The 16,438-nt window shown below is 37.7% G+C and overlaps 1 protein-coding gene across 1 annotated transcript in view; it reads left to right on the forward strand.

Annotated features, from left to right (window-relative positions):
- Positions 1–16,438, forward strand: part of DNAH6 (dynein axonemal heavy chain 6) — a 274,144-nt gene that overhangs the window by 95,823 nt on the left and 161,883 nt on the right. The window contains exons 19-24 of the mRNA XM_081255033.1: positions 4,890–5,102; positions 5,787–5,879; positions 7,629–7,748; positions 9,704–9,884; positions 12,371–12,467; positions 15,104–15,323. Of these exons, the coding sequence (XP_081111159.1) occupies positions 4,890–5,102; positions 5,787–5,879; positions 7,629–7,748; positions 9,704–9,884; positions 12,371–12,467; positions 15,104–15,323 (924 nt within the window). The remainder of the gene's footprint in view (positions 1–4,889; positions 5,103–5,786; positions 5,880–7,628; positions 7,749–9,703; positions 9,885–12,370; positions 12,468–15,103; positions 15,324–16,438) is intronic.

A 16,438-nucleotide genomic window follows, 5' to 3' on the forward strand; every position in this document is an offset into this window, starting at 1 on the left:
ATAAACCTACCTAAGGAGACAAAAGACCTGTATGCAGAAAATTATAACACACTGATGAAAGAAATAAAGATGATACAAACAGATGGAGAGATATACCATGTTCTTGGATTGGAAGAATCAACATTGTGAAAATGACTCTACTACTCAAAGCAATCTACAGATTCAATGCAATCCCTATTAAACTACCACTGGCATTTTTCACAGAACTAGAACAAAAAATTTCACAATTTGTATGGAAGCACAAAAGACCCCAAATAGCCAAAGCAATCTTGAGAAAGAAAAATGGAGCTGGAGGAATCAGGCTCCTTGACTTCAGACTATACTACAAAGTTACAGTAATCAAGATAGTGTGGTACTGGCACTAAAACAGAAATATAGATCAATGGAACAGGATAGAAAGCCCAGAGATAAACCCACACACATATGGTCACCTTATCTTTGATAAAGGAGGCAAAAATATACAAAGGAGAAAAGACAGCCTCTTCAATAAGTGGTGCTGGGAAAACTGGATAGCTACATGTAAAAGAATGAAATTAGAACACTCCCTAACACCATACACAAAAATAAACTCAAAATGGATTAAAGACCTAAATGTAAGGCCAGACACCATCAAACTCTTAGAGGAAAACATAGGCAGAACACTCTATGACATAAATCACAGCAAGATCCTTTTTGACCCACCACCTAGAGAAATGGAAATAAAAACAAAAATAAACAAATGGGACCTAATGAAACTTAAAAGCTTTTGCACAGCAAAAGAAACCATAAACAAGACAAAACGACAACCCTCAGAATGGGCGAAAATATTTGCAAATGAAGCAATTGACAAAGGATTAATCTCCAAAACATACAAGCAACTCATGCAGCTCAATATCAAAAAAACAAACAACCCAATCCAAAAATGGGCAGAAGACCTAAATAGACATTTCTCCAAAAAGGATATACAGATTGCCAACAAGCACATGAAACAATGCTCAACATCATTAATCATTAAAGAAATGCAAATCAAAACTACAATGAGATATCATCTCACACTGGTCAGAATGGCCATCATCAAAATATCTACAAACAATAATTGCTGGAGAAAGTGTGGAGAAAAGGGAACCCTCTTGCACTGTTGGTGGGAATGTAAATTGATACAGCCACTATGGAGAACAGTATGGATGTTCTTTAAAGAACTAAAAATAGAACTACCATATGACCTAGCAATGCCACTACTGGGCATATACCCTGAGAAAACCATAATTCAAAAAGAGTCATGTGCCGCAATATTCATTGCAGCTCTATTTACAATAGCCAGGACATGGAAGCAACCTAAGTGTCCATCAACAGATGAATGTGTAAAGAAGATGTGGCACATATATACAATGGAATATTACTCAACATAAAAAGAAACGAAATTGAGTTATTTGTAGTGAGTTGGATGGACCTGGTGTCTGTCATACGGAGTGAAGTAAGTCAGAAAGAGAAAAACAAATACTGTATGCTAACACATATATATGGAATCTAAAAAAAAATGGTCATGAAGAACCTAGGGGCAAGATGGGAATAAAGATGCAGACCTACTAGAGAATGGACTTGAGGATATGGGGAGGGGGAAGGGTAAGCTGAGACAAAGTGAGAGAGTGACATGGACATGTATACATTACCAAATGTAAAATAATAGCTAGTGGGAAGCAGCCACATAGCACAGGGAGATCAGCTTGGTGCTTTGTGACCACCTAAAGGGGTGGGATAGGGAGGGTGGCAGGGAGGGAGATGCAAGAGGGAAGAGGTATGTGGATATATGTATATGTTTATGTATAACTGATTCACTTTGTTATAAAGCAGAAACTAACACACTATTGGAAAGCAATTATACTCCAATAAAGATGTTTTAAAAAACATGAAAAAAAACTTTAAAAAATAAAATAAAATAGATTCTCTATCATTTGGTGAAAAAAAGAAGAAAAAAATGACGGGTTATATCAAAGAGACACAGAAACCAAGTGAAAGAATTTTTATTGGCCCAAGTTGTAATGATTTGACCAAACAATAAATAATACAATATTGTGTTATAACCCAAATTATAAAATAAATATCCATGAATTCATATTGACATAAGTAAACAACTGAGTGGAAGAATAGATAGATAAATAGGTAGATAGATAGACAAAGGATAAAAGACAAATCTTCTATAAAGAAAAATTCCAAATAACTTATGAGGATACTGCATCTCAAGACAGTGGAGCTTTATTTATTTTGATGCTCCATTGTTAGATGTATTCACACTTAGTATTGCTATTTCTTCTTGGAGAATTGACCCTCTTATCATTTATATTTTTTCTCTTTATTTTTTATAAGATTTCTTCTTCTGATGTCTGCATTATCTGAAATTAATATAGTTAGTATAGATTTCTTTTAGAGTTTTCATGATAGTACTTTCTCAATTTTTCACTTTTAACTTTCCTATGTCTTTATATTTAAAATATTTCTTAGACAGCATATAATTGCTTCCTGCTTTTTTTCCAATCTGATTTTTAAAAAGTCTTTTAACTGACATGTTTAGAGCATTAATATTTAGAATAGTATTTGTATGGTTGGATTAAAATTGTCATTATGATGGTGTTTTATTTGTTGTTTCTTTTTTTCCTCTTTTTCTTTCCTCTCTTGATTTAATTGTATAGGTTTTATGATTCCATTTTGTCTTCTCTATGGAGTTACTATTCATACTTCATTAAAGCAATTTTTAGTGGTTATCCTAGATTTAAAATATAGATTTTCACTTAATCCAAATCAACCTTCAAATAATATTATACTGCTTCATGTATAGTGTAAAGAGTTTATAATACCATACTCCCAATCCTCCCTCTCATCCTTTGTATTAATGTTGTCATGTATTTTATTTTCATATGTAGTATAAACACTACATATTGCTACTAATGTTGTTTTTTATACTTACCTTTTAGGAGAATAAAAATAGGAAATGAAATTTATTTTACATCTATTCCATTTCCAATGTTCTTCATTTCTTTGTATGGATCAAAGTTTCTGACTCATAACATATTCATTTTGCCTGAGGAACTTCCTTTAATATTTCTTACTGAGTAGTTATGCTAGCAATGAACTCCCCAAATTTTTGTTTGGAGAAAGTCTTTATCATTTATTTTGAATGATGTTTTCACTGGTATATAATTCTGAGTGGGCAGATTTTGTTTTTTCTTTCAACAATGTAAAAGTATCCTTTTGTTATCTTTTTACTTGCATGATTTCTGACAAGAAGTCTGCTGTAGTTCTTATCCTTGTTCTTCTGTACAAAAACTGGCTGCCTTCAAATTTTTCTCTTTTTCTTGGTTTTTGACAGTATGAAATGTGATATGCCTAGATGTATGTTATTATTGTTGTTTACCATTTATATTTATCCTGCTTGATGTTCTCAGAGTTTCTTGGATCTCTGGTTTTGTGTCTGCCTTTAATTTTGAAAAAAAATTGAGCCATTATTTCTCTGATATCTCTTCTGTTGTGTTTTCTATCTCTCTTATCCTTCTGTGATTTCTATTACATGTATGTCAGACCATCTGATATTGTACCAAGCTCATGGATATTCTGTTCTAGGTTTGGATGGGGGCAGGGGAGCTTTTCACTGATTTTTCTCTTTGTGTATGAGTTTGGGTCATTCCTACTCACTTACCTTCAAATTCACGGATTCCTCGTCTGTGTTCATCTCATCAAAGACATTCTTTGTATCTCTTACTGTCTTCCTCATTTCTAACATTTCCATTTGATTTTTAATTATAGTTTCCATCATTTTATTGACATTTCCCATCTGATCTTGCATGTTGTCTACCTTTTCCATTAGATACATTAACATATTAATCACAATTAGTTTAAGTTCTATCTGTTAAATCCAACACGTGTGTCAGATTTGAGAGTGATTCTGATTAATTTTGTATCTTTTTGGATGTATGTTTGCCTTGCCCTTTCACATACTTCTTAAACTTTTGTTGAAATTCAGACATCTTACGCAGAACAGTAGATACTGAAGTAAATAATTTTTATGCCTGGAAATGATCATGCCTTTCTTTCTACTTGGCCTTCTGTGTGGCATGTTATATTAAATCTGGTTTGAAATTCGGCTAGATTTGAAGTTTGATGTTGCTGTGGTTGCCCTCAATATACCACAGTATTCAAATTGTTCTAGTGATACCTTGTGTTTAGTTTGGGCTGGTTTGCCAAAGGTCATTTTTTCAATTTCTGTTTTCCCTGACCTTGGGTCATTCTTTCGTTTTATGCCCAGAGAAAATCTGTATCTTGCAGCTTTCCACTCTCTATTCCACTGTTATTTTTACTCAGTGCTTGTTAGCCTGGTGGAAGAAGCGAAGAGGGATATTCCCTCGTGTTCTGATTAAGTTTCTATCCTTACAATGCCCTGTGTTCCTTGTTCACAAAATTCTGAGTTTCACAGTTGTTCCTGTCCCTCCTCCAGCTTTAGTAATATTTGTAATATTTAGTAATATTTGTAGCCCCCAGGGACTTCACACTCTCATGCTACCCTACATTCAGTCTTAGCAACTTATTTTTAAAATTCAGCTACATCTTCTAACTAGTTTAAACGGCAACCCAAGGCATCTCTCCTAGGTAAGCAAATTCTCAGGTCCTGTTTCTTGCTGTGGAGAAAATTGTGGGTACCAGTGTCTCTTCAAATTTTGACTTAGTTGGTTTCCCTGCAGCCTCACTTTTCTGATGGGTTCAATACAAGTCATTAACTTGTAGTTCGTGCAGATTTTTCTTTGTTGTAAGAGTGTCAGTGGTGTTCTTTCCAGCTCTTTATGTGCCCAAATTGAAACCAGAAGCCTTGGGTTGTTTTTAAGATAAAAAGGATGGTGTCTCTGAGAGTGTTTGTTTTCCAGCTTCCAGTTATCATTGACCTAAGGAACCCAACTCTGAAGCCTAGACATTGGACAGCTATTGAACAAGCAGTTGATGCCACCCTAGTAGACCTTGACATTCCATTAACCTTGGAGAAGCTCTCTGAGTTACATGTTTTTGACTTTGGCCGAGAAATCCAGGACATTTCTGGACAGGCTTCTGGAGAAGCTGCCTTAGAAACAGTTCTTAAAAAGGTAAACCTGAAAAATGTGTATTCTGGAGATCAGGGAATGTAAAGGTTTTCATATTCAGTGAGATCAACTTTTGTTTTATCTGAATGGGTTTTTCAACATTGCAGCTTTCACCCTCTCATTATCAGTTATCCTTGTGCTGTTTCCTTACATTTATATCATTATTATTGTTATCACCTCTATTAATATCTTCTTTCTGCTTAGCTTATAATCCAACAGGAATTTGATGGCAACAAATTAGCATGCTTTATATAAAGAACCACATACCAAGGAAGATTTCTTATGCCAAAATACATTACCTTTCAAACTTACATACTAGAGAAGACTAACTGTATGAAATGCTTCAAAAGCACATTGAGAAGATTTCTCTACTTAGGATATTTAACCTCCTTACTCCAAAAACACACATCTTCCAAGCATCTATGTAAAAAGAATTTTTTTCTTTTAATTAAAACATGAAGTGGGAGGGAATACACATGAAAGTATCACAAATTATTCATATGTTTTAATATTATTCAATAAAATTAAGCAAATCATTGTCATCTAACCTAGAAGATTTTAAGAATTTTAAAGGCAGGAGGAGATTAGGATAATTATGGAGTTTTCACTTATTTCATTCCACATGCATTTATCAAGTACCTACACACAAATGAATTGAGCTATCCTAAGACTTGAACTATTTCTAAGGTGGAGGATTCTTGGAAAACAACTGAATTTGTCGTCCTACCTCACCGTGACTCCAAAGATGTATTTATCCTGGGTGGCACAGATGACATACAGGTGGGTAACTGGGTTATTGAAACTCATGTTGAAGGTTCTTGTGAGACGTAGTCCTAAATATTCTATGGGAAGTTATGATGAAGGACTGAAATATGAGAGTTATTAAACAAGGAAAAATCTAATTGGGAAGGCAAGATATGAATATTAATAATTGACATGAATACTTGTATATGAAATATTTAGCAAAGCAATAGATATGTCATATATATATATTAAGAGTTATAATCTTGTAGTTGATAACTGTTGAGGAATTTAGAAAAGCAAAGAGATCAGTTGTGGCTGAAGTGATCAGAGAATCCTTCCTAGACCAGCGAAGACATGCTGGACCTTAAAAATCTGGAGGTCTGATAAGCATAGATGAGAATGGAAGGCATTTCAAACCATTTAAATGAGACAAAGAAGCGTGAATGAGCATTTCAGGTTTATATCACACTAAGAAGCTAAATTCACTTGAATTTTTTGAATTCTTAGTGACTTAAAATCCAAAGGGCACATTTGTTTAGTAAAAGAATCTGGGAATTATGACTCAATTTAAAAAGCAAAGTCCACACAGAGACCTATTTTCAATATCCTGTAATAAACCATAAAGGAAAAGAATATGAAAAAATGTACACATATGTATAACTGAATCACTTTGCTCTACAGCAGAAATTAACACAATATTATAAATCAACTATACTTCAGTAATTTTTTTTTTTTAGAAAAACAAAGCCCTGGCCTGTTAAGGTGTACCCAGGCCAGAATTAGAGATGAAATGGCTTTGCCAGGTGTAGTCTGGAAGAGCAAGACCAGACATCACTCTGTGCATTGGAGGGGAGAGTAGGCCCAAGTCAGTATAAGGTCAGGTGATGCCAGGTGATGGGGCTTCTGCTGTCAAGAAGTTTATAATTTAAATAGAGCAATTCAAATCCTTTAGATTAACGGACACATTTTTTTAAATGTACATGTTCTGCGAGGGGTGCTGTGGTGTAAGGGGAAGGAATAGAGGAGGGGGAAGGTAGAGGGAAAACTGTCTATAATCATCCAGAGCTTGACATGAATGAGTTCACTCTTCCTTTTCCTCAAGGTAATCGAGGGAAAGTGATGTTTCATTGGGTAGGGAAAGCACTTACTTTCTCAAGTTTTGAGCACTTTGAGAAATAAAGACCTGGATGACCAAATGATATAAAGAAGGTACCAGATACCTTGTAGGGGGGAGACTGGAAAAGAGTGCTGAGCTAAGCAGAAATGTGTGCCATTAATAATTACAGAAACAGCCAGGATTTGACAATCAGAAGTTCCTTGGTGACATTTAAGAGAACATCATAGTGCATTGTAAGCCCTAGTGAAGGAGAGAAAGAGGGGAAGTGGATGGGTGGGAAACAGTAAGTGAGATTAAGCTGTTTATTCAAAAAATTGGCTTTTGAATGGTTTGGGATTAACATATACACACTACTATATATAAAATAGATAATCAACAAGAACCTATTGTATATATAGTACAGGGAACTCTACTCAAAATTCTATAATAACCTATACAGGAAAAGAATCTGAAAAAGAATGGATACATGTATGTGTGTAACTGAATCACTTTGCTGTACACCTGAAACTAACACAACATTGTAAATCAACTATATTCCAATATAAAACTAAAAATTTTAAAGTAAAAATAAAAATAAATAAATGGGTTGTTGGAATTAAATATCTGTAATTATCTTTGAGAGCAAAAACACATGGTGTTGCATGTATTTTCTTTGCCTGTCCTTAAAGGTCCTTCTTGATGACAGCACCATCAACATTGCAACCATTGCCTCATCACGTTACGTTGGCCCACTGAAAACTCGAATGGATGACTGGCAGAAACAACTTGCTTTGTTTAATCAAACACTGGTGAGTCAGGATAATTTCAATTCATGGACTCAGAGAATTGGATTTAGAAATCATTTGTTCAGTCACTTAAATATTGTACAGTTTAGATATGATTTAATTATTGACATTTTATTATGCTCAAAATGTAAGAAAAATGCAAATATATCGAACTCTTCTTTGCAAGACTATACCATCACCCTTGTATTAGTTATTGTTGTGAAACAAAATACCACAAACTTAGTGGTATAAAACAATCTACATTTATAATCCCACAGTTTCTGTGGGTCAGGAGTTTATAACTTAACTGGGTCTTATACTCAGGGTCTCACGAGGGTTCAGTCAAGATGTGGGCAAGGACTGGGTTCTCATCAGAGGTTCAACTGGGGAAGGACGTTGGCAGAAATCATTTTCTTGCAATTCTGGGGCTGGGGGCTTCATTTTCTCACAGGCTGTCAACCAGAGGCCATCCTCAGCTCCTCCATGTTGCCCACAGTTTTTTGCATGTGGACTTCCTCAACAAGACCGCTTGCTCCATCAGTCGAGCAGGGAAGAGAAAGTCTCCTGGCAAGACAGAGGTTACAGCCTTGTGTACTGTACACATAACTGTGTACATCCTGTTACCTTTGCTATATTCTCCATAGCTAGAAGCAAGTCACAGTGGCACCCACACTCAAGGGGAGAGGATCACACAAGGACAGGAAGCCCAGGTCTTGGGGGCCACCTTAAGAGTCTAGCCACAGCAACCTCATATTTACTAAACAAATACTGCTGCTTGAAGTCTCCTTGGCACCCTTCCTGTCATACACACCTTCTCTTTATTTTATTCAACCTCAGATTATCCCATAATAAAGAACCGACTTACTCTGGTCTCACTTTGTTCCCATCCAATCTCTTTCTTAGACTTCATTTTTTTACCTTGATTTAATTATGTTGTGGTTTTTATATGTTCTAATAGGAAAAGTTATCTGTGAAATAATAAAGGTACTAAGTAGGAAAAGGCAATTTGTTCCATCCTCATTTCGTAGAGATCTCTATGGGGAATCAATATTCTTCAATGGACACTTTTTAACCTGACGCCTGTCCAGCCTTCTGTACTGATGGCTGAGCCCCATGAAGGGAGAGATTAAATTTAGATCAAAGTAAAGGGCATGTTTCCATAGAAGGTCCTTAAAAGAAGCAGCGCTGAATAGTAGGGATCCTCCAGAGAATTAAATGTATAGAAAGTGTGAGACTGAAATAAACCAAGGAGTGGTTGGGACATTAGGGCTTAAGCATAGCCCCCAAATCTAGAGTGAGACACGAGAAACCGTTTCACAGATCTCAGGCCCGCACATGCCATGGCAGGAAGTGCAGAGGAACGGTGAGGTCTATAGACTTTAGATCTGACCCTGCACTTCTGCTTTCTCTGATTAACAGCGATTGTCTCTAGGAGGAAAGTGATGTGTGATTTTCTTCTTCCTCCCAGTATTCTCTCTTTGCCACATGTTCTGTCACAAGCAGGTTTTACTTTTTTGATTGAAGAAAATGAATCATATTTCTTCTTAAAAAGAGGAAGAGGGAAGAATAATAGACATAACTGAGGCAAAAAAAAAAAAACCCTTGTTTGCTAACCATTTTTATATTTGGAAATAGTAAGTCACTAAACTTACCACTTCCCAACCCTTCAGATTCCTTTAAGTAAGCATCTTGCCTCCACCTAGAGTGTCTCCTCTGGGCATTTTAATCCTCTTTCTCTGGGTCCATTCTGGTTACCACATAGTAGTACACTCGTTATAACTCTACTCAATACAAAAAAAATGGGTTGAAATTAGGCTGAGGTGAGACTTGGACCTTTTAATGAGGTTTCATTTCAAAGGACCTGTGAGAAGCTGCCAAAAGGAAAAAGATACAGTGAATCGCCTTGTAATTATTTTTAATGTAACTGTATTTTTTCAATCTGAGGTTAAAAATCTGGTAATGTCCTATTTTTCTCCTAGGAAGAGTGGCTGAACTGCCAGAGAAACTGGCTCTACCTAGAGAGTATTTTTAATGCTCCAGATATTCAGAGGCAGTTACCTGCAGAGGCCAAGATGTTCCTTCAAGTGGATAAGTCATGGAAAGAAATCATGAGGAAGGTGAACAGGCTGCCTAATGCTCTCCGAGCAGCTACTCAGCCAGGTAAAAAAGAAACCACAAAGGACTTTACAGTTATCTAAAATGTCCATCACCTGTAAGATTCTAATAAAATGTGGTACATTCAACCCTTGATTCCAGTCAGCGTTGATGACCAGGAACATTTGTAGTACATTTGACACTTTGCTAAACAATTTGAATTTAACACTGTTGTTATTTTATTACAATTAGTATTGTTATTATCATCATCATCATCATCATCTTTCAGCTCAGTTCATAGTTTTGGCACACAAGAATCTACTTCTTTTGCTGTTTTTAGAATTGGGGGATCCTGCCACAGAGTATAAGTGATGCTTCCATCTCACAATTTAGGCTACAAAAAATACATTTATGTTCATTTACATTGACCTATTCTGTTAAAGTTCTCACAGACTTATAACCATAAAAATTTCCACACCATATTTTAAGTAATTCATTAAGCCCACTTACAAATATTGCCACTAATGGTAATTCTAATCTCAGGGTTGAAATGTGTTTTATTTATTTTTTAAATTAATTTTTATTGGAAAATAGTTGATTTGCAATGTTGTGTTAGTTTCTGCTGTACAGCAAAGTGAATCAGTTATACATATACATATATTCACTCTTTTTTAGATTCTTTTCCCATACAGGTCATTACAGAGTATTGAGTAGAGTTCCCTGTGCTATACAGTTGAAATGTGTTTTAGTAAGTTCTGTTTCTAGGGATGTGGAATCAAAGTCCTTCCAGGTGATTACACATACATGGTGATTGAACTTTATGGTTTGTATCACAGCCTCAGCAGGATTGATTGTTGTTCTGCAAATGGCAGCACACTGCCTATCCTGGTGATATGGACAGAGAGCTTCCTTGTCAAGCAGAGGCAGCCTGCTGGACTATACTCTTTGCCCAAAGACCCTTACATAAAACATAAGCAGGCAGGAAAAACTCTATGGGATGATAAAATCGAAAACCTTAAAACTTTGGGTCTTCAAGAGGCTGCCCACAATCCTTGGTTCCTGGTCCCCTTCCAGTCACAACTGCATCACCCCCAGCCTCTGCTTCTGCCATCACATCTCCTTTTCTGCCACTTATAAAGACCCCTGTGGGGAACTCCCTGGCAGTCCAGTATTAGGACTCCTCTCTTCCACTGCAGGGGGCACGAGTTCAATCCCTCGCTGGGGAACTAAGATCCCACAAGCTGCACAGCACAGCCAAAAAAAGGAAAAAAAAAAAGACCCCTTGGATTACACTGGGCCCACTTCATGATCCAAGATAATCTCCCCATCCTATGATCTGTAACTTAACCACATCTGCCAGGTGTCTTTTTCCATAAAAACTAACATATTCTCAGGTTCTCGGGATTAGGACATGGATATATCTGAGAGACCTTTATCTTGCCTAGCACATCCGCTTAATGTGCATATTCAAACATTTTGCTGCAAAAATATTAATGTGTTTTATTACAGAGTGCTGCCCCAGTGCCAACTGGACTATTGTTATATAATGTAACTTTTGAAATTTAAAAAAAAATCCAAAATACATTTGGTCCTAGGGATTTCAGATAAAGGAGTGTGGACCTGTATATATCATTTCAGGTGATGATAAAGCAGTGAAGAAAAATTAAGCAGGGTAAAGGCACTAGAGAGCAGTTGGGGGCTGCAGTGTGTGTGTGTGTGTGTGTGTGTGTGTGTGTGTGTGTGTGATGAAAGGATTTTTTTGATAAAGTGGCTTTTGAGTAGAGATCTGCAGGAATGAGGAAATGAAACATGTTCGTGGATCTAAGGGAGGATTGTTAAAGGCAGAGAGAAGAACAAAGACCCTGCGGTAAGAGCATGCTTAGCGTACATGACTGTCACCAAGGAAGCCAGAGTGGGGTGGAGTGCAGCGCACAGGAGAGGGCTTAGGAGTGAGGCCAGAGAGGTGAGTGTGCTTGGATGGCGGGTTGGGGATTGGATTAGGTCACTGGTCACGTAGAGACTCGGAGACCGTGGAAAAGACCGGATTTGATTCTCAGACAGTTGGAGAAGCCAGGCACTGTGATATGCACCAAAACATCAACATCAAATGAGACATGAATCTTGATCCTAAAGGTGCTAGAGTTTAGTGATAAAGACATAGAGTTATCTCCACAATTTTTTCCATCTAAATATGGCAGAAAAAACAGAAGACATGAGTAAGAAAGTGACAGAGAATATGTGGTGTTTAGAGAATGGCAACTGTTTGGCTTTGGTTTGTGCACCCCCGGCCCCCAAAACTGGGGGATGCCAGATAAAAAGGTTTCAAATTAATTACCTGTTCATCTGTGGCAAATATCAAAATTAATGTTATTATTAAAAGTTATAGTTAACATTCTTAGCCAACCCCCCTAATTTTAACTTATTAGACCATTCTTTCTTCAAATAAAACCAAAACTTTAAAAATGTTAATATCATATTTTACTTCCACTTAAAATTATATTCTATATTTATTTTAACACAACTTTACCAATACCTTTTTTTTCAATGAACAGGACTTCTGGAGACTTTTCAAAGTAATAATGCATTACTTGACCAAATTCAGAAGTGTCTAGAGGCATATTTAGAATCAAAAAGAGTTATCTTTCCAAGGTAAGTTTATAAAGCTACCAACAATATTTTTTAGTAGTTAAGAGTATCCATGGGCTTTCCTGGTGGCGCAGTGGTTGAGAGTCCGCCTGCCGATGTAGGGAACACGGGTTCGTGCCCCGGTCCGGGAAGATCCCACATGCCGCGGAGCGGCTGGGCCCTTGAGCCATGGCTGCTGAGCCTGCGTGTCCGGAGCCTGTGCTCTGCAACAGGAGAGGCCACAACAGTGAGAGGCCCACGTACCGCAAAAAAAAAAAAGAGTATCCATTAATTTGTTAGGGTATATTTAAAAACAAACTATAAAATCAAAACATGAAGGAACCAAAGAGGGAAACAAGAAAGATATTTCATAATAGCAATCCAGCTAATATCTTGATTGGGGCATGTAAGTGTCAAGGATAAATATACAATATTTGGTTTAAGTGGATAAGTAACCAAGATGCTGGAAGGATTCTTGATCACAGCATCGTTTCACTGCTGGGTGTGTACGTGTGTACCTGCATGTGTGTGTGTGTCCACAGATGGGTATGTAAAAAGTTAGAGACCTTTGTTGCCTGAGCTGGTTTCTTTAGGTTAATCGGTAGCCTAAGAGGGTTACTGTAGAAGTCATCTAAGAGGTCATTTCACAAATTCCAAATGAAATTTTTTACTCATCCATTCATTCTAGAAACATACCAAATGTTTTGCTCAGTGATAAAAATACAAAGAAAAGGCCAGATCCCCACTCTAATGGAGCTCGTGGTTAACAGGTGGACAGTCATGTAAATACACCATTTCAGTATAATTATATATGACTACACTATGACTACCTGATGGTAGCAAGTGCTCCAGACTTCAGTCATTGGGGTACATTGTACTGTAACATAGACAATATCAAAAAATGGCTCATCTTTCATGGATTTTTCCTGTTAGATGCAAAGAAAATGGCTGTTAAGGTCTCTCCTAGGACAAGCACTGAGTCAGCCAGGGTTAGGTGCTTATGTGCTTACTTGGGTAAGAGGGGTTGTTGCTGGGCACCAGGACAGGGTATGTGTGTGCACAAGATATCCAAGAGCTGGAAGATTTGATTGAGTTTAACAGATTCAGGCAACATGGGAAAAGACAGAAGAGTTTGAGGTTTGGAAAGTGCCTTTTATTTCACTCTTAAATCAGTGGTTCCTAACTTGAGTCTCCCAAGACCAGAGAAAATCTGTACACTGTTTCGATCTTTAAAGAAATCTGGACACAAATTTACCTGTGATAATATTGGACACCAAAAAGCATCAGCTTTTATTTTTCCTTTTGCTTAGAATTACATCAACTAGGTTTACAGTGTTTATTTTGTCAGGAGGCTCTGTACACCGCTGATTTCATGCTCCAAGCCTTAATGAAGGCTTACTATGAGCCATGGACCAAGTTAGGTTCTGGGGACACAAGGTGAATATAACACTGTTCCTTCTCCCACAGGGTTCATAGTCCAATCTTGACAGTTATCTGTTTCATTAGTTGAAAAGAGGCAGGGGTACAAATTATTACCATATGTGGTATTTTAAAGAAGCAAGACTAATAGGGTGTAACCCAAAACATCTCTGTTTCTAATAATAGTCTCTGTGTTCCCTACTAGGGGCTAGTTTCTTCCTGTCCCTGGCCAAAATCTTGAGCAGGCCTCATGAATTTTTCTGGTCATTCTCTGATAATAATACAAAAAGTTCTCATTACCTTAACCCATTAAATGATCTATAATAATCAAAACTCTGGACTTCTTTCAAAGTGAAAACATCCCCCTTCTCTGGCCTAAGCCTGTTGCAAGGCTGAAGGCTTTAGTGATGATGAGGATGTGTGGCATCAACCCTCCCCATTTCCTATTAGGTTCCTGAGGTCTCCAGTTTGGGGGCAGGAAAAGGAGGAGAGGCAAGATGGCAGGAGAAGCCTGACTTGGCTGGTACCCAACTGGGTCCCTCTCTCACGTGGGGCCTTCCACGTGTTAATGGGATCCCTCCAATCACAAGGGATCTCTCATAGGCAGCTTCCTCCACAGGAGTGAAGTGTCTTCTCCAGCCAGACCCTCATCCCTCTCTCTCATCCCTGGGCATCCAGGTGTGCCCCTTCTCCAGTTTTTTTTTCCCTAGGGTATCTTCATGTCTCCAAATGGCCCTGTTGGGCAGTATCTAAGAAAATCCCAGGCAGGATCACACCAGCATGGCCCACATGTGTGTAGTCACAGAACCAAATAAGGTTCCTGCAGCCACCCATTCATCTATTCAACAAATTATGTATTGAATACCAGGTATATGTGAGGTACAAGGCCAGATTCTAGGGAAAATAAGTAATATATCTTCACTCTAGGAGCTCAAAGCCAAGTAACAGACATACAACCAAATCAGTATCTTAGCAAGCACTAGCATCTTTACAATTTTTATGAAAAATATCTACGTTTTATGTACCAGGCACTAATTCCAGATGTTTGAGATGCATCCACACTAATCTTTATAAAAATCATATTTAGAGACACATGGCCTCCCAGACCCAGGACCTATGGGATAGAGGTCCAAGTGAATCAGTGGATGGGGAAGAGAAGTGACTGAGGGATTTATCTTTCATGTCCATATAAGACTTTGCTTCAGTTTCAAGTTACATTTTAAGTATATTCTTTAATCTAGATTTTACTTCTTGTCAAATGATGAGCTTCTGGAGATTTTGGCTCAGACACGAAATCCCCAAGCTGTGCAGCCACACCTAAGGAAATGCTTCGATTCCATTTCAAAACTCGAATTTGCACTCGTGCCTCCAACCGAGGGAAGAATTCCTGGCATGGAGGCAGAGCCAGAAAAGATTTACACTAATGATATTTTAGCGATGCTGTCACCAGAGGGAGAAAGGGTAAGGGCTTTTTGTTTATAATTCTTTATGTGTAAACGTTGTTACTCTTCTAGGGTGGAAGGTAGAGGTTTATTCATCATCATGCTAAGCATTCATCAAGTGCTACTGTGATCTGATCTTCTGCTGGCTCAGCAATTTCAAAGATAATCAAAGATAAAATTCTTGCCCTCGAAGAACTCAAAGTCTAGCAGAGACATAGTCAAACAATTGAAAAGCCCCACAGAAAATGCAGTAACAGAGGCTGTGCTCTGTTCTTGGGAACAGGGTAGAAAGTACTGGAGCCAGGTCTTAACTCTCCATAAGGGGAACAAGAGTACGGTGGTTAAGAGCTAGTTCTACTGCCCAGACACATGGATTCCACTCCCAATCTTTAACCTCATCTGTAAAACAAGAATTAGTAATACTGCCTGATTAATGAGTTGCTGGGGATTTTCAAGTGTGTATGTAAATTACTTAGAACAGTACTGAGCGGGTGCTATGAAGTATTAGTTGTCATTGTTCAGCAGCAGCCTCTCCGGGGCCTGGCACAGTGCCTGTAAACACCAAGCAAGTGAATGCATTAGCAGACTGTGGGGAATCAGGTGACCACACAGAGGAGAATCACACATACACACACACAGGCAGCCAAGGAAGGTGGAGAGGAGACATGGGAGGGACAGCATTCCAAACAGAGAAATTGTGCAGGGAAATACCAAGGATTTCAGTCCAGGTAGAGCACAGAAGTGTATCTATGGGATTGGAAGGAACCCATAGACATTTTACTTGTCCTACACATGCACCCAATGCTCATAGCAGCATTATTCACAATAGCCAAGACATGGGAGTAACCTAAGTGTCCACCAACAGATGGATGGATAAAGAAGACATGGTATATGTATACAATGGAATATTACTCTGCCATAAAAAAGAATAAAATTTTGCCATTTGCAACAACATAGGTGGACCTGGAGGGTTTTATGCTAAGTGAAATAAATCAGACAGAGAAAGACAAATACTGCATGTTTTCACTTATATATGGAATCTAAAAAGTAATACAAACTAGTGAATATAACAAACCAGAAACAGGTTCACAGATATAAAGAACAAACTAGTGGTTACCAGTGGGGAGAGGGGAG

Source organism: Mesoplodon bidens (genome assembly GCF_964165515.1).
Source record: "Mesoplodon bidens genome assembly, chromosome: 14".
Classification (NCBI taxonomy): domain Eukaryota; kingdom Metazoa; phylum Chordata; class Mammalia; order Artiodactyla; family Ziphiidae; genus Mesoplodon; species Mesoplodon bidens.